Genomic DNA, 22,321 nt, shown 5'->3' on the forward strand with positions numbered 1-22,321 from the left:
AGGTTTGAAGGCCTCCTTGCTCGCACACACTTTTTCAGTTCTGCCCACAAATTTTCTATGGAATTGAGGTCAGGGCTTTGTGATGGCCCCACCAATACCTTGACTCTGGTGTCCTTAAGCCATTTTGCCACAACTTTGGAAGTATGCTTGGAGTCATTGTCCATTTGGAAGACCCATTTGCGACCAAGCTTTAACTTCCTGACTGATGTCTTGAGATGTTGCGTCAATATATCCACATCATTTTCCTGCCTCATGAAGCCATCTATTTTGAGAAGTGCACCAGTCCTCCTGCAGCAAAGCACCCCCACAACATGATGCTGCCACCCCGTGCTTCACGGTTGGAATGGTCCCTCTTCGGCTTGCAAGCCTCACCCTTTTCCTCCAAACATAACAATGGTCATTATGGCCAAAACGTTATATTTTTGTTTCATGAGACCATAGGACATTTCTCCAAAAAGTACAATCGTTGTCCCCATGTGCAGTTGCAAACCATAGTCTGGCTTTTTTATGGCGGTTTTGGAGCAGTGGCTTCTTCCTTGCTGAGCGGCCTTTCGGGTTATGTCGATATAGGACCCGTTTTTACTGTGGATATAGATACTTTTCCACCTGTTTCCTCCAGCATCTTCACAAAGTCCTTTGCTGTTGTTCTGGGATTGAGTTACACTTTTTGCACCAAATTACGTTCATCTCTAGGAGAGTATGCATGTTTTGTTATTATTTAGTACATTTGTGTTCTTTTCACTGTCATTTAGGTCATTATTGTGTTGTTGATCCATCCTCAGTTTTCTCCCATCACAGCCATTGAACGCTGTTTTTAAATCCCCAATGGCTTCACTTATTTTTATTTTTACCTTTTAACTAGGCAAGTCAGTTAAGAGCAACATATTTTCACCTTGTCAGCTCGGGGATTTGATCTTGCAACCTTCCGGTTACTAGTCCAATGCTCTAACCACTAGGCTACCTGCCGCCCTAATGGTAACATCCCTGAGCGGTTTCATTCCTGTCCTGCAGCTCAGTTCAGAAGGACAAGTGTATCTTTGAGATGTCTGGGTGCTTTAATAATGTAGGGCATCATTCTTAACTAGACCAGGGATGGGACCCTTGTGTAGGAACTCAGTCAAGACCTCCACTTACTGTTCAGAGTTAGAATAGAATCATACACAAGGTGACCTTTCTGAATGTGGTTGTGCATCACTTTTCCTCTTGCTAAGTCGGTCACTGTCAGCTATGTTTTTCCCACTTTGACATAAGAGTATTGTGTGTGTTGTTGACAAAACATGACAAATCTATTTTAGTCCCACTTTGTAACACAATAAAATGTGAAGAAATACAAGGGGTCTGAATACTGAATTTACACCCTTCATCACACACACATGTACACACATGCATACACACATCACGTCTGAACAGCAGCATAACATCACCAAACACCATTTGATTGTGGTAGCATCAAAGCAGCTTGTCTCCATGCTCAGCTCAGCTCTGTGATGCTGCTGCTGCTAAGAGAGAACACGCTGCATCGTGTGGGTACTCTCACCATTCTGTTTCATGTCTCTCCTGCTTCCACAGGGTGAGGCTGGCTGGAAGGTGTGTCTACATGGGGCCTGTTGAAGGTGTGTGGCAGGTTCAGACAGCAGAGGAACTGGACGGTAGTAGGGGTGTAGTACAGTGGAATGGTAGAGAGATGGTTAGTCTATGCCACACGTCTTCGGCGATGCTTCTCTGTCTCGTGCTGCTCAGTGAGCCTGGGGCCGACAGGCTAGGCGTTAGTCAGTCAAGGGAAAGTAGGCGAGGGAGGGAGATGTCACCTGACACAGCCCTGGCTTGAACCCTCAGGGGTCAGTCAGAACAGCACTGGAGCATCAGCATCCACCCCTCTTCCTCCTCAACCTCACCACTATTAAATATAGAAACCGAGAGGAGAGGACAAGAGAGTAAATGTCTGTAAGGGTGTGCGTGTCAGGAGTCTATTTATGATGGTGTGTGTGTACGTGCAGAGCGGCTTATTGCCGTGTGGGTGTGTGTCCATCTCCGGCAGTCTCTTCCCTTGCCCCGCCTGTCTCCCCCACCCTTGCCCCGCCTTATTGCATGTGAAACAGTGTGTGGTGAGTCACTGCTCTCATGGTCTGCTTCTACCCCCTGTTCACTAGCTGTGGGCCCTGCCGCTCTCCCACAGTCTCTTCCCTGCCCCGCCTGCCCCGCCTGTCTCACCCCCCCCACCCGCCTGTCTCCCCTCACCCTTGCCCCCCCTCCCTCACCCTTGCCCGCCTGTCACCCTTGCCCCGCCTCCCCCCCCTTGCCACCCTTGCCCCGCCTGTCTCTCCCCACCCTTGCCCCGCCTGTCTCCCCCCCCACCCTTGCCCCCCTGCCTCACCCTCCCCCACCCTTGCCCCCCTGTCTCCTCACCCTTGCCCCGCCTGTCTCCCCCGCCTGTCTCTCCCCCCCCTTGCCCCCTGTCTCCCCCACCCTTGCCCGCCTGTCTCACCCTTCCCTCACCCTTGCCCCCGCCTGTCTCCTCACCCTTGCCCCGCCTGTCTCCCCTCACCCTTGCCCCGCCTGTCTCTCCCTCACCCTTGCCCCGCCTGTCTCTGCCCGCCTGTCTCCCCCACCCTTGTCTCCCCTCCCCACCTCTCTCCCCCTCCCTCACCTTTGCCCCGCCTGTCTCCCTCACCCTTGCCCCGCCTGTCTCTCCCTCACCCTTGCCCCGCCTGCCCCCGCCTGTCTCTCACCCTCCCGCCCTGTCTCCCTCACCCCGCCTGTCTCCCTCACCCTTGTCTCTCTCACCCTTGCCCCGCCTGTCTCTCTCTCACCCTTGCCCCGCCTGTCTCTCTCACCCTTGCCCCGCCTGTCTCCCTCACCCTTGTGTCCCTTGCCTGTCTCCCTTGCCCACCTTGCCCCGCCTGTCTCTCACCCTTGCCCCGCCTGTCTCACCCTTGCCCCTGTCTCCCTTGCCCCGCCTCTCCCTCACCCCTGCCCCGCCTGTCTCCCTCACCCTTGCCCCGCCCTGTCTCCCCCCTCCCAACAGTCTCTCCCCCTGTCTCCCTCACCCCCCGCCTGTCTACCCCACCCTTGCCCCGCCTGTCTCCCTCACCCTTGCCCCGCCTGTCTCCCTCACCCTTGCCCCGCCTGTCTCCCTCACCCTTGTCTCCCTCACCCTTGCCCCGCCTGTCTCCCTCACCCTTGCCCCGCCTGTCTCACCCCTTGCCCCTTGCCCCGCCTGTCTCCCTCACCCTTGCCCCGCCTGTCTACCCCACCCTTGCCCCGCCTGTCTCCCTCACCCTTGCCCCGTCTCCCTCACCCTTGCCCCGCCTGTCTCCTCCCACCCTTGCCCCGCCTGTCTCCCCCACCCTTGCCCCGCCTGTCTGCCCCGCCCCCCACCCTTGCCCCGCCTGTCTCCCCCAACCTTGCCCCGCCTGTCTCCCCTTGCCCCCCTTGCCCCGTCTCCCTCACCCCTGCCCCGCCTGTCCTGTCTCACCCTTGCCCCGCCCTGTCTCCCTCACCCTTGCCCCGCCTGTCACCCTTCTGTCTCTTGCCCCGCCTCTCCCCCACCCCCTTCCCCACCCTTGCCCCGCCTGTCTCCCTCACCCTTGCCCCGCCTGTCTCTCTCCCTCACCCTTGCCCCGCCTGTCTCTCTCTCACCCTTGCCCGCCTGTCTCTCTCACCCTTCACCCTTGCCCCGCCTGTCTCCCTCACCTTGCCCCGCCTGTCTCCCTTGCCCCGCCTGTCTCCCTTGCCCCGCCTGTCTCCCCTCAGTCTCCCCCCTTTTGCCCCCCTTGCCCCGCCTGTCTCCCCCTTGCCCCGCCTGTCTGCCCGCCTGTCTCCCTCACCCCTGCCCCGCCTGTCTCCCTCACCCTTGTCTCCCTCACCCTTGCCCCGCCTGTCTCCCACCCCGCCTGTCTCACCCTTGCCCCGCCTGTCTCCCTGTCTCCTCACCCTTGCCCCGCCTGTCTCCCTCACCCTTGCCCCGCCTGTCTCCCTCACCCTTGCCTGTCTCCCCCTCTCCCAACAGTCTCTCTCCCCTGCCCCGCCTGTCTACCCCACTTCCAACAGTCTCTCTTCCTTTGCCGATCTAATAGGACATTAAAAGCCTCAGGAAGTTGGAGGGAGGGTTACTGCTGACACTGAGGAATAGTACAGGGTCTGGCTGGCAGGCTGCATGGGAACGAGTGTGTGTGAAATGGGGGGGTAGGAATGGATTTTTACCCAGGGAAGAGGGCCCGAGGGTTGGGGTGCAGGGGGTGCGGTTGCAACGTTGACAGTGGTAGCTGTGTTTTGACTGGAGCTCTGGTGCAATGCAGAAATTTAGGAGGGGTGCTGGAAGGCATCAACAGCAGCATCTCTCTTGAAGAGCTGAGGGGGAGGGTCTGGAGCAGAGAGCTAATGATAATGAGGTGTAGGAGGGACTGTCTTTAGAGCACTAGCCGGCCTTGTCTGTCTACTTATGATCACAATCACACTTCCTGCATCCTTCCTCTCTCTCTTTCTCCTTTCTTTTTCTCTCATCTTTCTGCTTCTTTTTCGCTCTCTCGTTCATATAAGCCTACATCTAACGTAGGCTTATATGCCTCATTCTACTCTCCATCTCTTGCTCTGAACCCTGTTCCTGGAGAGTTACAGTCCAGTAGGTTTTAACTCCAACCCTGTTCCTGGAGAGTTACAGTCCAGTAGGTTTTGTCCTGTCGTGTCCCTTGTATATATCGTTTTACATCTTTTTCTTCGCATATCTTTTTAAAATATTTTCCTAAACCTCAACTTCTAAATACTCTCCTGCAACCCGCCTCACCCAATGTGATGTGGATCTGCTTTTTTATAAAGTATTTCTATTTACTTCGGATCTGGAATCCCTCAACTGAAGCTAGCCAGCTAACTACCTATCAGCTAACAGTTAGAAAATCATTGCTAGCGGTCATCAGCTAACCTTTAGCTTGGAAATCTCTCGCCAATTCGAATAACGTGACTCAAACCAGAGCATAATGGACCTATTTCTCTCCATATCCCCAGATTCCTACCGCAAACTCTGAACATTTTCATCTGGATCTTCGCAACTAGCTAACTGCAATCCCGGGTGACCACTCCTGGCTAGATTTTCCATCCCGGCGCAAGCACCAATTAGCCTGAAGCTAGCCCGGCCAGGGCTCCTGTGCTATCACTGATGCCCACTCCTGGGCTACAATATCCGGACCCTTTCTACTGCCGGTATCGGGCACGGAACCCCGCCGATCCTCTACGACTGAAATACCGACATAATCTGCCTGAGGTTTACAACAGGCCCCTCAGGCACAACGTCCGCTGAAGGCCCATTCTGCTAACAGCGTCCTACTAGCTCCCTAGAGCTACTTGGAACCCTACTAATCCCAAGACTGGTCTATAGACGTCACCGCACGTAGAGGCAAAAACAGACTTACCCCCATCGCGACGTCCCCCAAAGGCTAACTTGCCTGCCCCGGTCTGCTAACTGCTAGCTTGTTTAGCCCCGGCCTACTAACTGTTAGCTTGTTAGCATCGGCCTGCTAACTGTCTGAATCGCTGTGTACCCATGTGTTCACTTTGCTACGCATGCCTCTCTCTAATATCAATATGCCTCGTCGATTACTGTCCTGCTTAGTGATTACTGTCTTATTTCACTGTAGAGCCTCTAGCCCTGCTCAATATGCCTTAACCAACCATGTTGTTCCACCTCCTACATATGCGATGACATCACCTGGTTTAAACGTCTCTAGAGACATCTCTCTCATCATTACTCAATGCCTAGGTTTACCTCCAATGTACTCACATCCTACCTTACCTTTGTCTGTACACTATGCCTTGAATCTATGCTATCGTACCCAGAAACCTGCTCCTTTTACTCTCTGTTCCGAACGTGATAGACGGCCAGTTCGTATAGCCTTTAGCCGTACCCTTATCCTACCTCTCCTTTGTTCCTCTGGTGATGTGGAGGTTAATCCAGGTCCTGCAGTGCCTAGCTCCACTCCCACTCCCCAGGTGCTCTCATTTGTTGACTTCTGTAACTGTAAAAGCCTTGGTTTCATGCATGTTAACATTAGAAGCCTACTCCATAAGTTTGTTTTACTCACTGCTTTAGCTTACTCTGCCAACCCGGATGTCTTAGCCGTGTCTGAATACTGGCTTAGGAAAACCACCAAAAACCCTGAAGTCTCCATTGCTAACTATAACATTTTCCCCTAAGATAGAACTGCCAATGGGGGCGGTGTTGCAATCTACTGCAAAGATAGCCTGCAGAGTTCTGTATTACTATCCAAGTCTGTATGCAAACAATTCGAGCTTCTACTTCTAAAAATTCACCTTTCCAGAAACAAGTCTCTCACTGTTGCCGCTTGCTATAGACCTCCCTCTGCCCCCAGCTGTGCCCTCGATACCATATGTGAATGGATTGCCACCCATCTATCTTCTGAGCTCGTGCTACTAGGTGACCTAAACTAGGACATGCTTAACACCCCGGCCATCCTACAACCTAAGCTTGATGCCCTCAATCTCACACAAATGATCAATGAACCAGGTACAACCCCAAATCCATAAACACGGGCACCCTCATAGATGTCATCCTAACTAACTCGCCCTCCAAATACACCTCTGCTGTTTTCAAGCAAGATCTCAGCGATCACTGCCTCACAGGCAGTTGGAAAAGCTAAGGCTAGCTTTTTCAAATAGAAATTTGCATCCTGTAGTACTAACTCAAAAACGTTCTGGGACACTGTAAAGTCCATGGAGAATAAGATCACCTCCTCCCAGCTGCCCACAGCTCTGAGCCTAGGAAACACTGTTCCCACCAATAAATACACCCAAACCACTATAATTGAGAATTTCAATAAGCATTTCTCAATCACCACCTTCCGGAGACACCTGAAACCCCACCTCTGGCCATGTAATCCTTCTCACCCCCCTTTCCACCTGGCTACCCCCTAGCGTCTGCCGGTCAACTGCTCCGGCACCATCCACACAACCCGCACAAAGCCCCCACCATTTCTCCTTCACCCAAATCCAGATAGCTGATGTTCTGAAAGAGCTGCAAAATCTGGACCCATACAAATCAGCCGGGCTAGACATTCTGGACCCTCTCTTTCTAAAATGATCTGCCGAAATTGTTGCAACCCCTATTACTAGCCTGTTCAACCTCTCTTTCGTATCGTCTGAGATTCCCAAAAATTGGAAAGCAGCCGCGGTCATCCCCCTCTTCAAAGGGGGTGACACTCTAGACCCAAACTGCTACAGACCTATATCTATCCTACCCTGCCTTTCTAAGGTCTTCGAATGCCAAGTTAACAAACAGATTACCGACCATTTCGAATCCCACCGTACCTTCTGCGCTATGCAATCTGGTTTCAGAGCTGGTCATGGGTTCACCTCAGCCACGCTCAAGGTCCTAAACGACATCATAACCGCCATCGATAAGAGACATTACTGTGCAGCTGTATTCATCGACCTGGCCAAGGCTTTCGACTCTGTCAATCACCACATTCTTATTGGCAGACTCGACAGCCTTGGTTTCTCAAATGATTGCCTCGCCTGGTTTACCAACTACTTCTCTGATAGAGTTCAGTGTGTCAAATCGGAGGGCCTGTTGTCCGTACCTCTGACAGTCTCTATGGGCGTGCCACAGGGTTCAATTCTCAGGCCGACTCTCTTCTCTGTATACATCAATGATGTTGCTCTTGCTGCTGGTGATTCTCTGATCCACCTCTACACAGACGACACCATTCTGTATACTTCTGGCCCTTCTTTGGACACTGTGTTAACTAACCTCTAGACGAGCTTCAATGCCATAAAACTCTCCTTCCGTGGCCTCCAACTGCTCTTAAACGCAAGTAAAACTAAATGCATGCTATTCAACCGATCACTGTCCGCACCTGCTTGCCCATCCAGCATCACTACTCTGGACGGCTCTGACTTAGAATACGTGGACAACTACAAACATCTGGGTGTCTGGTTAGACTGTAAACTCTCCTTCCAGACTCACATTAAGCATCTCCAATCCAAAATGAAATCTAGAATCGGCTTCCTATATCGCACAAAGCATCTTTCACTCATGCTGCCAAACATACCCTCGTAAAACTGACCATCCTGCAGATCCTCGACTTCGGCGATGTCATCTTTAAAATAGCCTCCAACACTCTACTCAGACTGCATCCAGTTTGTTATCACAGTGCCATCCGTTTTGTCACCAAAGCCCCATACACTACCCACCATTGAGACCTGTACGCTCTCGTTGGTTGGCCCTCGCTTCATACTTGTCGCCAAACCCACTGGCTTCAGGTTATCTACAAGTCTCTGCTAGGTAAAGCCCCGCCTTATCTCAGCTCACTGGTCACCATAGCAGCACCCACTCTTAGCATGCGCTCCAGCAGGTATATCTCACTGGTCACCGCCAAAGCCAATTCCTCCTTTGGTCGTCTTTCCTTCCAGTTCTCTGCTGCCAATGACTGGAACGAACTGCAAAATCTCAGAAGCTGGAGACTCACATCTCCCTCACTAGCTTTAAGCACCAGCTGTCTGAGCAGGTCACAGATCACTGCACCTGTACATAGCCCATCTGTAAACAGCCCATCTATCTACCTACCTCATCCCCATACTGTATTTATTTATTTTGCTCCTTTGCACCCCAGTATCTCTACTTGCACATTCATCTTCTGCACATCTACCATTCCAGTGTTTAATTGCTATATTGTAATTACTTTGCCACCATGGCCTATTTATTGCCTTAACTTACCTCATTTGCACTCTGTATATAGACTTTTTGTTTTCTTTTGTTCTACTGTATTATTGACTGTTTTGTTTATTCCATGTGTAACTCTGTGTTGTTGTATGTGTCGAATTGCTATGCTTTATCTTGGCCAAGTCGCAGTTGTGAATGAGAACTTGTTCTCAACTGGCCTACCTGGTTAAATAAAGGTGTTCTCAACTAGCCTACCTGGTTAAATAAAGGTGTTCTCAACCCTAGCCTGGAGAGTTACACCTGGTTAAATAACCCTGTTCCTGGAGAGTTACAGTCAGTAGGTTTTAACTCCAACCCTTTTCCTGGAGAGTTACAGTCCTGTAGGTTTTAACTTCAACCCTGTTCCTGGAGAGTTACAGTCCAGTAGGTTTTAACTCCAACCCTGTTCCTGGAGAGTTACCGTCCAGTAGGTTTTAACTCCAACCCTGTTCCTGGAGAGTTACAGTCCTGTAGGTTTTAACTCCATTAACCTACAGGAGGATAGCTCTCCAGGAACAGGGTTGGCATTAACCTACAGGAGGATAGCTCTCCAGGAACAGGGTTGGCGTTTAAACCTACAGGAGGGTAGCTCTCCAGGAACAGGGTTGGCGTTTAAACCTACAGGAGGGTAGCTCTCCAGGAACAGGGTTGGAGGGCCCTGACTAGCCTGTCTGTGTTATCAGGCTCCAGTCTAAATGTGATTCTCCTTCGCCTGTCACTATTAGACCCCGCCCCCCTCCAATTGATCCCATTCATCCCAGTGTGATAAGCCCCACCCACTCCAGACTGAATGAAAACAGAGCTTAGTGTATGTGGCCCTGAATGTCCAGTTTACTGCACCATCATCAATCCTCCTAAGGCCGTGCAACAACATAGATGTGTGTGTGTCCTATTCCAGTGATATGATGATATAACTGCAATCTTATATCACCACCGTAGCAGTCATAACTGTGTAGGTGGACAATAGCCTCGTCTTCTCTCACAGTGTATCTGGTCCTTCTATGATGAATGTTTAGTGGCTGCAGCCTGCCGGCAGCATTACTCTGGGCTCTGTGGAGATGACATGGTAGGAAAATCAGACATTTCCTGACACTCCCCTGCTGGCCAGAACTGCATGCTACAGCTCTTTCACCATGGTTAGGAGAGGGAACACAAGGAATCAGTCACTGTGAGAAACAGACTCATGACTCAGAGACAGGCCACAGTGTAATGTCAATGCATTTACTGCCTTTCTATCTGTCTGCCAATGTGGCATTGAGGAGGCAGCTTGTTTCCCCTGCTAGAACGTAGTCATTTAGCGGTCTAACTATGGCTCCCCACCTCACACAAATTGGAGTAGTTGTTGGTTTTACTTGAATGTTGTTTGCATCACTGGGATGTTGCTTCACAATGCTTTGCTCCCTCACAAGTAAGAACATATATCTTTGGGAAACACTGACTCCAGTGACAGGCAGATCACTGGGTGCCAGGGCTGGAGTTAAAACTTACTGGACTGTAACTCTCCAGGAACAGGGTTGGAGTTAAAACCTACTGGACTGTAACTCTCCAGGAACAGGGTTGGAGTTAAAACCTACTGGACTGTAACTCTCCAGGAACAGGGTTGGAGTTAAAACCTACAGGACTGTAACTCTCCAGGAACAGGGTTTATTGTGTTGAGTCAGGTGACTAAAACCTTTTGTGTGGTGTTATTTGCTCTGGACTGTGTGTCTCCAGGCGTCACAGGGTTACTGTGACTATCTCTTAAAACCTACTGGACTGTAACTCTCATCCCTCCTTTCAGGAACAGGGTTCCAGTTAAAACCTACTGGACTGTAACTCTCCAGGAACAGGGTTAGGACTGTCTGGTCATAAAACCTCGGGGCTGGACTGTAACTCTCAGTCAGGAACAGGGTTGGAGTTAAAACCTATAGGACTGTAACTCTCCAGGAACAGGGTTGGAGTTAAAACCTACTAGGACTGTAACTCTCATCAGGAACAGGGTTGGAGTTAAAACCTACTGGACTGTAACTCTCCAGGAACAGGGTTGGAGAGTCATCAGAGCAGCATCGGGGCTAACCTACTGGAGGACTGTCTCTCATCAGGAACAGGGTTGGAGTTAATCAGAGCAGCTGGACTATAGGACTGTCTCTCATCAGGCATCAGGGCTACAGGTGTGGGTTCAGAGCAGCATCAGGGCTACTGGACTGTAACTCTCAGGAAGGGCTATAGGACTGTCTGGTTGGCAGCATCGGGGCTAAGGACTGTCTACTGGACTGTAACTCTCCAGGAACAGGGTATAGGACTGTCTGGTCATCAGAGCAGCATCAGGGCTATAGGACTGTCTGGTTCTACTGGACTGTAGGACTGTTCAGTCAGAGCAGCATCAGGGCAACAGGGTTGGATAGGACTGTTCAAAACATCGGGGCTATAGGACTGTCTCAGAGCAGCATCAGGGCTATAGGACTGTCTGGTCATCAGCAGAACTATAGGACTGTTTAGTCATCAGAGCAGCATCAGGGCTTAACTGTCTTCTCAGAGCAGCATCAGGGCTGGACTGTCTGGTCATCAGGCAGCATCAGGGCTTAGGACTGTTTCCTCAGGGCTATAGGACTGTCTGGACTGTAACTCTCCTGGGAACAGGGCTTAGGACTGTTCAAACCTCGGGGCTATAGGACTGTCTCTCCAGCATCAGGGCTATAGGACTGTCTGGTCATCAAGCAGCATCGGGGCTATAGGACTGTCTCTCCAGGCTATAGGACTGTCTGGTCTCAGGGTTGGAGTAGGACTGTAAATCCTATAGGACTGTCTCTCATCAGAGCACAGGGTTGGACTGTCTGGTCATCAGAGCAGCATCAGGGGTATGACTGTCTTGTCAGAGCCATCAGGGCAGGACTGTCTGGTCTGAGAGCAGCATCAGGGCTATAGGACTGTCTGGTCATCAGAGCAGCATCGGGGCTATAGGACTGTCTGGTTCAGTCAGCAGCATCAGGGCTATAGGACTGTCTGGTCATCAGAGCAGCATTGGGCTATAGGACTGTCTTCAGTCTATAGGACTGTCTGGTCATCAGAGCAGCATCAGGGCTATAGGACTGTCTGGTCATCAGAGCAGCATCAGGGCTATAGGACTGTCTGGTCAGTCAGAGCAGCATCAGGGCTATTAGTCATCAGTTCTTAGGACTGTCTCATCAGAGCAGCATCAGGGCTATAGGACTGTCTGGTCATCAGAGCAGCATCGGGGCTATAGGATTTCAGAGCAGCATAGGACTGAAATGGCAGCATCGGGGCTATAGGACTGTCTGGTCATTTTCAGTCAATGTTTCTCCTGCATTCCAGGGCTATAGGACTTCATCCAGAGCAGCATCAGGGCTATAGGACTGTCTTCATCAGAGCAGCATCAGGGCTATAGGACTGTCTGGTCATCAGAGCAGCATCAGGGCTATAGGACTGTCTGGTCATCAGAGCAGCATCAGGGCTATAGGACTGTCTTCAGTCAGAGCAGCATCAGGGCTATAGGACTGTCTGGTCATCAGAGCAGCATCAGGGCTATAGGACTGTCTGGTCATCAGAGCAGCATCAGGGCTATAGGACTGTCTGGTCATCAGAGCAGCATCAGGGCTATAGGACTGTCTGGTCATCAGAGCAGCATCAGGGCTATAGGAGTCTTCATCAGAGCAGCAGGGCTATAGGACTGTCTGGTCATCAGAGCAGCATCAGGGCTATAGGACTGTCTGGTCATCAGAGCAGCATCAGGGCTATAGGACTGTCTGGTCATCAGAGCAGCATCAGGGCTATAGGACTGTCTGGTCATCAGAGCAGCATCAGGGCATCAGGGCTATAGGACTGTCTGGTCATCAGGGCAGGACTGTCTGGCAGCATCAGGGCTATAGGACTGTCTGGTCATCAGCAGCATCGGGGCTATAGGATCAGGGGCATCAGGGCTAGGACTGTCTGGTCATCAGAGCAGCATCAGGGCTATAGGACTGTCTTCATCAGAGCAGCATCAGGGCTATAGGACTGTCTGCAGCATCAGGGCTATAGGACTGTCTGGTCATCAGAGCAGCATCGGGGCTATAGGACTGTCTGGTCATCAGAGCATCGGGGCTATAGGACTGTCTGGTCATCAGAGCAGCATCGGGGCTATAGGACTGTCTGGTCATCAGAGCAGCATCAGGGCTATAGGACTGTCTGGTCATCAGAGCAGCATCGGGGCTATAGGACTGTCTGGTCATCAGAGCAGCATCAGGGCTATAGGACTGTCTGGTCATCAGAGCAGCATCGGGGCTATAGGACTGTCTGGTCATCAGAGCAGCATCAGGGCTATAGGACTGTCTGGTCATCAGAGCAGCATCAGGGCTATAGGACTGTCTTCAGTCAGAGCAGCATCAGGGCTATAGGACTGTCTGGTCATCAGAGCAGCATCGGGGCTATAGGACTGTCTTCAGTCAGAGCAGCATCAGGGCTATAGGACTGTCTGGTCATCAGAGCAGCATCGGGGCTATAGGACTGTCTCATCAGCAGCATCAGGGCTATAGGACTGTCTGGTCATCAGAGCAGCATCGGGGCTATAGGACTGTCTTCAGTCAGAGCAGCATCAGGGCTATAGGACTGTCTGGTCATCAGAGCAGCATCAGGGCTATAGGACTGTCTTCAGTCAGAGCAGCATCAGGGCTATAGGACTGTCTTTGGTCATCAGAGCAGCATCGGGGCTATAGGACTGTCTTCAGTCAGAGCAGCATCAGGGCTATGGGACTGTCTTTGGTCATCAGAGCAGCATCAGGGCTATAGGACTGTCTTTGGTCATCAGAGCAGCATCAGGGATGTGTCTCGTATGTCTGGCTCCTCTCTCTGTCTTTCCTCAGTTGATGCCTTTCTCTCCCCTTTTCTCTTTCCCTCCCATGTTTTCTCTCTCTGCTGCCAGAGAAAACTCTAGAATATTTATTCGTACATCTCTACTCTAACACTGTCTCAGTCAGTTTCTCGGGGCTATAGGACTGTCTGGTCATCAGAGCAGCATCAGGGCTATAAGACTGTCTTCAGTCAGAGCAGCATCTATAGGACTGTCTTTGGTCATCAGAGCAGCATCTCCGACTGTCTTCAGTCAGAGCAGCATCCTATAGGACTGTCTTTGGTCATCGTCTCTCTCGGGGCTATAGGACTGTCTCTCAGAGCAGCATCGTCTCTCTCTCGTCTCTGGCTCTCTCTCTGTCTTTCCTCAGTTGATGCCTTTCTCTCCGTCTCTCTTTCCCTCCATGTTTTCTCTCTCTGCTGCCAGAGAAAACTCTCCGTCTCTCTCGTTTCTCTCTCCCTCTCCTCTCCTCTCCCTCTCCGTCTCTCTCTCGTCTCCTCTCGTCTCTCCTCTCTCCGTCTCTCTCCGTCTCTCTCTCCGTCTCTCTCTCCGTCTCTCTCTCCGTCTCTCTCTCCGTCTCTCGTCTCTCCGTCTCCGTCTCTCTCTCCGTCTCTCTCTCCGTCTCTCTCTCCGTCTCTCTCTCCGTCTCTCTCTCCGTCTCTCTCTCCGTCTCTCTCTCTCCGTCTCTCTCTCCTCTCCGTCTCTCTCTCTCTCTCCTCTCGTCTCCTCTCGTCTCTCTCTCTCCTCTCTCTCTCCGTCTCTCTCTCCGTCTCTCTCTCCGTCTCTCTCTCCGTCTCCCTCTCCGTCTCTCTCTCCGTCTCTCTCTCCGTCTCCCTCTCGTCTCTCTCCGTCTCCTCTCCGGCTCTCTCCTCTCTCACTCACTCACTCACTCACTCACTCACACACAACGCCCCCTCACTTCACCACGTCCCCCTCCTCTCCCTGTGGCCTCAGGCCCTGCAGAGCTCAGTGTGGCAGGTCCACTAAAGACCAGGCATTCTAATGGTTCTATAAATCCCTCTCTCTGAGGCACTGCGTCACACTCACACACTCCAGCTGCTGTCAGTGTGTCAAAGATGCTTTCTCCCACCATGCATGAATCCAATCAGGAGCATGGAGCATGGTGTGCTGTGTGGACAAGCAGAATGTCTGCTTTTATATATTGGACCACATGGGGTTTCTCAAAGGGCCCAACCATCACTACTCTGTCTGCCTTCATCTTAGGGCTGTTACGGTGACTGTATTACCGTCATGACCACAGTCAAATTACACATAAACGTTTGGTACCTAGCATTCTGTTGTCCCTCTAATCAGTCTGACATAAATGTAATCCAGAATCAAATCAAACACATCATGAGAACCCATGAGCTCGTGTTGCACAACGTTTCTATAGGCTATTGAAATGATGTGAGAACAGAGTTTTGATGCCTGTTAAAAAGAGGATCCATTCAGCTTTCTATAGGCCTACTTTTATTTATTCATCAACTGTCCTAATATTAAGCACAGTGCTTTACTACAGGAGCCACCTACCTGGCTGGCACAAAAACAACCACTATTTAAGTGCGTACAGTGACATGTATCCCCCCCCCCTTTACAACTGGTGTAGCCTACCAGGCATATATAGGCACCATGTGAGTTTCAACTTTGGGGAAGCTAATTTTCACCATAAAAATGCACCCTTATAATAAAGCATTCCATGAATCATCACATGTGCAAATTTATGTACGATAATCTACTATTCGTAATGTGATGAGTAGATTGGATAGTAATTTAAGCTAATAAAATAACAAACTAGTGTATGCATAAAGAGTGTTCAGTGCATGACTGAGCCCGTATAGGGTAGAGTAGACCTAGACTATCAGATACGTATAGGGTAGACCTAGACTATCAGATACGTATAGGGTAGGGTAGACCTAGACTATCAGATACGTATAGGGTAGAGTAGACCTAGACTATCAGATACGTATAGGGTAGAGTAGACCTAGACTATCAGATACGTATAGGGTAGAGTAGACCTAGACTATCAGATACGTATAGGGTAGAGTAGACCTAGACTATCAGATACGTATAGGGTAGAGTAGACCTAGACTATCAGATACGTATAGGGTAGACCTAGACTATCAGATACGTATAGGGTAGAGTAGACCTAGACTATCAGATACGTATAGTCGCTCTGGATAAGAGCGTCTGCTAAATTACTTAAATGTAATGTAAATGTATAGGGTAGAGTAGACCTAGACTATCAGATACGTATAGGGTAGACCTAGACTATCAGATACGTATAGGGTAGAGTAGACCTAGACTATCAGATACGTATAGGGTAGACCTAGACTATCAGATACGTATAGGGTAGAGTAGACCTAGACTATCAGATACGTATAGGGTAGACCTAGACTATCAGATACGTATAGGGTAGGTAGACCTAGACTATCAGATACGTATAGGGTAGAGTAGACCTAGACTATCAGATACGTATAGGGTAGAGTAGACCTAGACTATCAGATACGTACGTATAGGGTACGTATAGGGTAGAGTAGACCTAGACTATCAGATACGTATAGGGTAGAGTAGACCTAGACTATCAGATACGATATAGGGGTAGACTAGTAGACCTAGACTATCAGATACGTATAGGGTAGAGTAGACCTAGACTATCAGATACGTATAGGGTAGAGTAGACCTAGACTATCAGATACGTATAGGGTAGAGTAGACCTAGACTATCAGATACGTATAGGGTAGAGTAGACCTAGACTATCAGATACGTATAGGGTAGAGTAGACCTAGACTATCAGATACGTATAGGGTAGAGTAGACCTAGACTATCAGATACGTATAGGGTAGAGTAGACCTAGACTATCAGATACGTATAGGGTAGAGTAGACCTAGACTATCAGATAGACGTATAGGGTAGAGTAGACCTAGACTATCAGATACGTATAGGGTAGAGTAGACCTAGACTATCAGATACGTATAGGGTAGAGTAGACCTAGACTATCAGATACGTATAGGGTAGAGTAGACCTAGACTATCAGATACGTATAGGGTAGAGTAGACCTAGACTATCAGATACGTATAGGGTAGAGTAGACCTAGACTATCAGATACGTATAGGGTAGTATAGGGTAGAGTAGTAGACCTAGACTATCAGATACGTATAGGGTAGAGTAGACCTAGACTATCAGATACGTATAGGGTAGAGTAGACCTAGACTATCAGATACGTATAGGGTAGAGTAGACCTAGACTATCAGATACGTATAGGGTAGAGTAGACCTAGACTATCAGATACGTATAGGGTAGAGTAGACCTAGACTATCAGATACGTATAGGGTAGAGTAGACCTAGACTATCAGATACGTATAGGGTAGAGTAGACCTAGACTATCAGATACGTATAGGGTAGAGTAGACCTAGACTATCAGATACGTATAGGGTAGAGTAGACCTAGACTATCAGATACGTATAGGGTAGAGTAGACCTAGACTATCAGATACGTATAGGGACCTAGACTTTCAGTAGACCTAGACTATCAGATACGTATAGGGTAGAGTAGACCTAGACTATCAGATACGTATAGGGTAGAGTAGACCTAGACTATCAGATACGTATAGGGTAGAGTAGACCTAGACTATCAGATACGTATAGGGTAGAGTAGACCTCAGACTATCAGACTATCAGATACGTATATAGTAGACCTAGACTATCAGATACGTATAGAGTAGACCTAGACTATCAGATACGTATAATACGTATAGGGTAGAGTAGACCTAGACTATCAGATACGTATAGGGTAGAGTAGACCTAGACTATCAGATACGTATAGGGTAGAGTAGACCTAGACTATCAGATACGTATAGGGTAGAGTAGACCTAGACTATCAGATACGTATAGGGTAGGAGTAGACCTAGACTATCAGATACGTATAGGGTAGAGTAGACCTAGACTATCAGATACGTATAGGGTAGAGTAGACCTAGACTATCAGATACGTATAGGGTAGAGTAGACCTAGACTATCAGATACGTATAGGGTAGAGTAGACCTAGACTATCAGATACGTATAGGGTAGAGTAGACCTAGACTATCAGATACGTATAGGGTAGAGTAGACCTAGACTATCAGATACGTATAGGGTAGACCTAGACTATCAGATACGTATAGGGTAGAGTAGACCTAGACTATCAGATACGTATAGGGTAGAGTAGACCTAGACTATCAGATACGTATAGGGGTAGACCTAGACTATCAGATACGTATAGGGTAGAGTAGACCTAGACTATCAGATACGTATAGGGTAGACCTAGACTATCAGATACGTATAGGGTAGACCTAGACTATCAGATACGTATAGGGTAGACCTAGACTATCAGATACGTATAGGGTAGACCTAGACTATCAGATACGTATAGGGTAGACCTAGACTATCAGATACGTATAGGGTAGACCTAGACTATCAGATACGTATAGGGTAGACCTAGACTATCAGATACACTTCTTCATTCTTTGCATGACAAAAATGTGGCCTTTTCATAAACACATTTCATTCATTTCTACTACACTTTATATGACTGGAGACGTTGGGAGAATCTTTTTTAATATGTCGAATTCCAAGGTAGCCTACTCTGCTGACAGACACAGATCAATAAAACCAGGTTGTCCATATAACAGGTTACCAGAAGGGGAGACAAGTACAATATGACGTCCATCTAAACTGGAGGAGGAAATTATTGTCCAAAAACAAACTTTTTAAGTAACACTGAACCCCCCTAATGACAATGAAAATACATTAGTATTTTAAATGTTTTTTTTCTCTACAGCAATAACCATTTGCTTTCTAAACAATGTTTTCCTGTGATTGTATTTTGAAATATTACAATATGCCTGGCTTGGCCTCTACTTTTCACAGACAGTCGCAACCATACAATAATCTGCCCAAATTGCACGTGCTGCCTTTCCTTCCGACTGTAGGCAATATATTTTACATGGTTTTTTCAAAATAAGCTAATGATCCTCTGTCGCCAAATCATGCTATAGTTGCTTATTTTGAAGTATGACATGTATTTCTGTATAGAAAGTATTAGGCTCAATAGGCTATATAATTTTGGCAATTCAATTGACTTTAAGGAAGCTTCCCCCAAGCCTTATGGACACGCCGCCAATGTTTGAATATGAAAAACCTAACCGCACGTAACATCCATTTTCTATTTGAGTGCAGGCTACGATGACATCTTTTTTTTCAATGCTCAGATGTCAATGTATATTAATTCTGACTCTCTCTCTCAACCCCTTCTCTCTCTCTCCATCCCCTCCCTTTCCTCCCCCCTCTCTCGTCACCTTCCCTTCCATCCTTCTATCGCCCCTCTTTGTCTCTCTCGCCCCCTGCAGGCCAAATCATGTATCTGTCACATGTGCGGCGCCCACCTGAACCGGCTCCACTCCTGTCTCTCCTGCGTCTTCTTCGGCTGCTTCACCAAGAAACACATCCACGAGCACGCCAAAAACAAACGACACAATCTAGGTAAAAATGTGCACGTGCTAGCTTATGTTGTCATGTCCATTATCTCTCTCTCTCACACACACACACACACACACACACACAAAGACACAGGCAGATTCAGGCCTCTCTCTGTCCTCTTCAGAGACATTGAGCAGAGCCCGTCCTTCTCCGTAGCATTAACGTTCTACTGGGAGCCAGTACTTAGTCTCAGGCAGACAAATGTCATTCTCTAAGCCTGTCTGTTCCCCTGTCAGCTCTGTGGGAGGGCTAGACATGTTTAATCCTCAACCACATAGAGTATGAATGACCCTGTGATTCTTACATGGTAATTATCCAAGTCTAAGTCTCCTATTTAGTGCACTACATTTGACCGGGGTCCACAGGGCTCTGGTAAGAAGTAGTGCACTGTGAAGGGAACGGGGTGCCGTTTGGGACGCTGGCATAGAAATATCACAGATCCATTGGAATTTCCATTTGATTATATTTCTATGTAATTATGGGTCTATATACAGTACAGATAAGTAAAAGGATGTAATTGCTGTGGCTGTGATATTGTCTGAGGAGAATGGTGACAGATGAATGAGAGGGTGGTAATACTAGGGTAATCTGTTAGGGTGTGATAGAGGTTAAAGGTTCTTCTGGGGGGGGATCACAGTAAGGTTTTGATCTATACACACACACACACTGAGCCGTGTGTCGGTCGTTCAGTGGGGTGTCACAGTAAGGTTTTGATCTATACACACACACACACACACTGAGCCGTGTCGGTCGTTCAGTGGGGTGTTACAGTAAGGTTTTGATCTATACACACACGCTGACACCCACCCACACACACACACACACACACACAAATACACTGAGCCGTGTCGGTCGCTCCTGTCATCACGCCCTACCCCAGCCCCCCAGACTCCCACCACAGTGTTAATTAGGTCAGGGCTTTCCACAGTAGCACACTCTCACTCACTGTGCATTGTACCATTAATCAAATGAACCCCTGACTCCCAGCTGTTCCTCTGGATTCCTTCACTTCCTTCATCCTCCTCCTCTGTGTGTCTGCCAGATTTATTTTTAACTTCCTCTGTGGTGTTGTACACAGAACTCTCTCCTTTTCTCTGGTTCCATGGTTACCACATCAGTCAAGGCCTTTCTCAGTGCATGCCTGTTGCCATTGGACACAGAGATGATGAGCTTCTTCTAGCTCGCTCCTCTCTCCTCTTATGGACACACACACACACGACACCCCATTTACATGTTCTGTATACATGTTTAGGCCTATCCATCAATTGTCCCTTTTCCCTCTCCTGGATCCTCCTAGTTCCGAGACAAACCTTTTAGTATCCAAATGTGCAGGGGTTCTATTTGGCTGTCCATGAGTTGCATGTTTCGTCACAATATTGTTTTGAACGTTTGTTTTGGACTGATGCCCGGCTGAGCATTCTTCTCAATGCGCCGATGAAGTGCATTACAGTGGCTTCGAAATACTATGACACTTAATAGGAGGCAAATAATCAGTAAAAGAACCTTGTCATCATTTAGATGTTGCCAGAATGAATTTAGATGCAGTATAACGTTAGCTAGCTAAGATTGAGGGGAGGCCACCGGACTTTAGCTGGCTAATATTATCATTGCTAGTTATTTTTTACACGCTTTTCTAGCTTATTTATTTTTATTCAACTTTTATTTAACTTGGCAAGTCAGTTAAGAATATATTCTTATTTAAATGACCTACCGGCGAACAGTGGGTTAACTGCCTTGTTCAGGGGCAGAACGACAGATGTTTACCTTGTCAGCTTGGGGATTCGATCCAGCAATCCAGTTACTGGCCCAACTCTCTAACCACTAGGCTACCTGCTGGTTACTGGCCCAACGCTCTAACCACTAGGCTACCTGCTGGTTACTGGCCCAACGCTCTAACCACTAGGCTACCTGCTGGTTACTGGCCCAACGCTCTAACCACTAGGCTACCTGCTGGTTACTGGCCCAACGCTCTAACCACTAGGCTACCTGCTGGTTACTGGCCCAACTCTCTAACCACTAGGCTACCTGCTGGTTACTGGCCCAACTCTCTAACCACTAGGCTACCTGCTGGTTACTGGCCCAACGCTCTAACCACTAGGCTACCTGCTGGTTACTGGCCCAACGCTCTAACCACTAGGCTACCTGCTGGTTACTGGTCCAACGCTCTAACCACTAGGCTACCTGCTGGTTACTGGCTACCTGCCTGGTGCCAACGCTCTAACCACTAGGCTACCTGCTGGTTACTGGCCCAACGCTCTAACCACTAGGCTACCTGCTGGTTACTGGCCCAACGCTCTAACCACTAGGCTACCTGCTGGTTACTGGCCCAACGCTCTAACCACTAGGCTACCTGCTGGTTACTGGCCCAACGCTCTTAACCACTAGGCTACCTGCTGGTTACTGGCCCAACGCTCTAACCACTAGGCTACCTGCTGGTTACTGGCCCAACGCTCTAACCACTAGGCTACCTGCTGGTTACTGGCCCAACGCTCTAACCCACTAGGCTACCTGCTGGTTACTGGCCCAACGCTCTAAACACTAGGCTACCTGCTGGTTACTGGCCCAACGCTCTAACCACTAGGCTACCTGCTGGTTACTGGCCCAACGCTCTAACCACTAGGCTACCTGCTGGTTACTGGCCCAACTCTCTAACCACTAGGCTACCTACGGGTTACTGGCCCAACGCTCTAACCACTAGGCTACCTGCTGGTTACTGGCCCAACTCTCTAACCACTAGGCTACCTACGGGTTACTGGCCCAACGCTCTAACCACTAGGCTACCTGCTGGTTACTGGCCCAACTCTCTAACCACTAGGCTACCTGCTGGTTACTGGCCCAACGCTCTAACCACTAGGCTACCTACGGGTTACTGGCCCAACGCTCTAACCACTAGGCTACCTGCTGGTTACTGGCCCAACGATCTAACCACTAGGCTACCTGCTGGTTACTGGCCCAACGATCTAACCACTAGGCTACCTGCTGGTTACTGGCCCAACGCTCTAACCACTAGGCTACCTGCTGGTTACTGGCCCAACTCTCTAACCACTAGGCTACCTGCTGGTTACTGGCCCAACGCTCTAACCACTAGGCTACCTGCTGGTTACTGGCCCAACTCTCTAACCACTAGGCTACCTGCTGGTTACTGGCCCAACTCTCTAACCACTAGGCTACCTGCTGGTTACTGGCCCAACTCTAACCACTAGGCTACCTGCTGGTTACTGGCCCAACGCTCTAACCACTAGGCTACCTGCTGGTTACTGGCCCAACTCTCTAA

The 22,321-nt window shown here is 49.2% G+C and overlaps 1 protein-coding gene across 2 annotated transcripts in view; it reads left to right on the forward strand.

The window, feature by feature from the left end:
- Positions 1–22,321, forward strand: part of LOC135569244 (ubiquitin carboxyl-terminal hydrolase 22-like) — a 76,605-nt gene that overhangs the window by 23,799 nt on the left and 30,485 nt on the right. For both annotated transcript variants that reach the window (XM_065016022.1, XM_065016023.1), the window contains one exon: positions 18,918–19,050. In XM_065016022.1, the coding sequence (XP_064872094.1) occupies positions 18,918–19,050 (133 nt within the window). The remainder of the gene's footprint in view (positions 1–18,917; positions 19,051–22,321) is intronic.

The sequence above is a fragment of the Oncorhynchus nerka genome, unplaced genomic scaffold (assembly GCF_034236695.1).
Source record: "Oncorhynchus nerka isolate Pitt River unplaced genomic scaffold, Oner_Uvic_2.0 unplaced_scaffold_1177, whole genome shotgun sequence".
In the NCBI taxonomy this organism is placed as follows: domain Eukaryota; kingdom Metazoa; phylum Chordata; class Actinopteri; order Salmoniformes; family Salmonidae; genus Oncorhynchus; species Oncorhynchus nerka.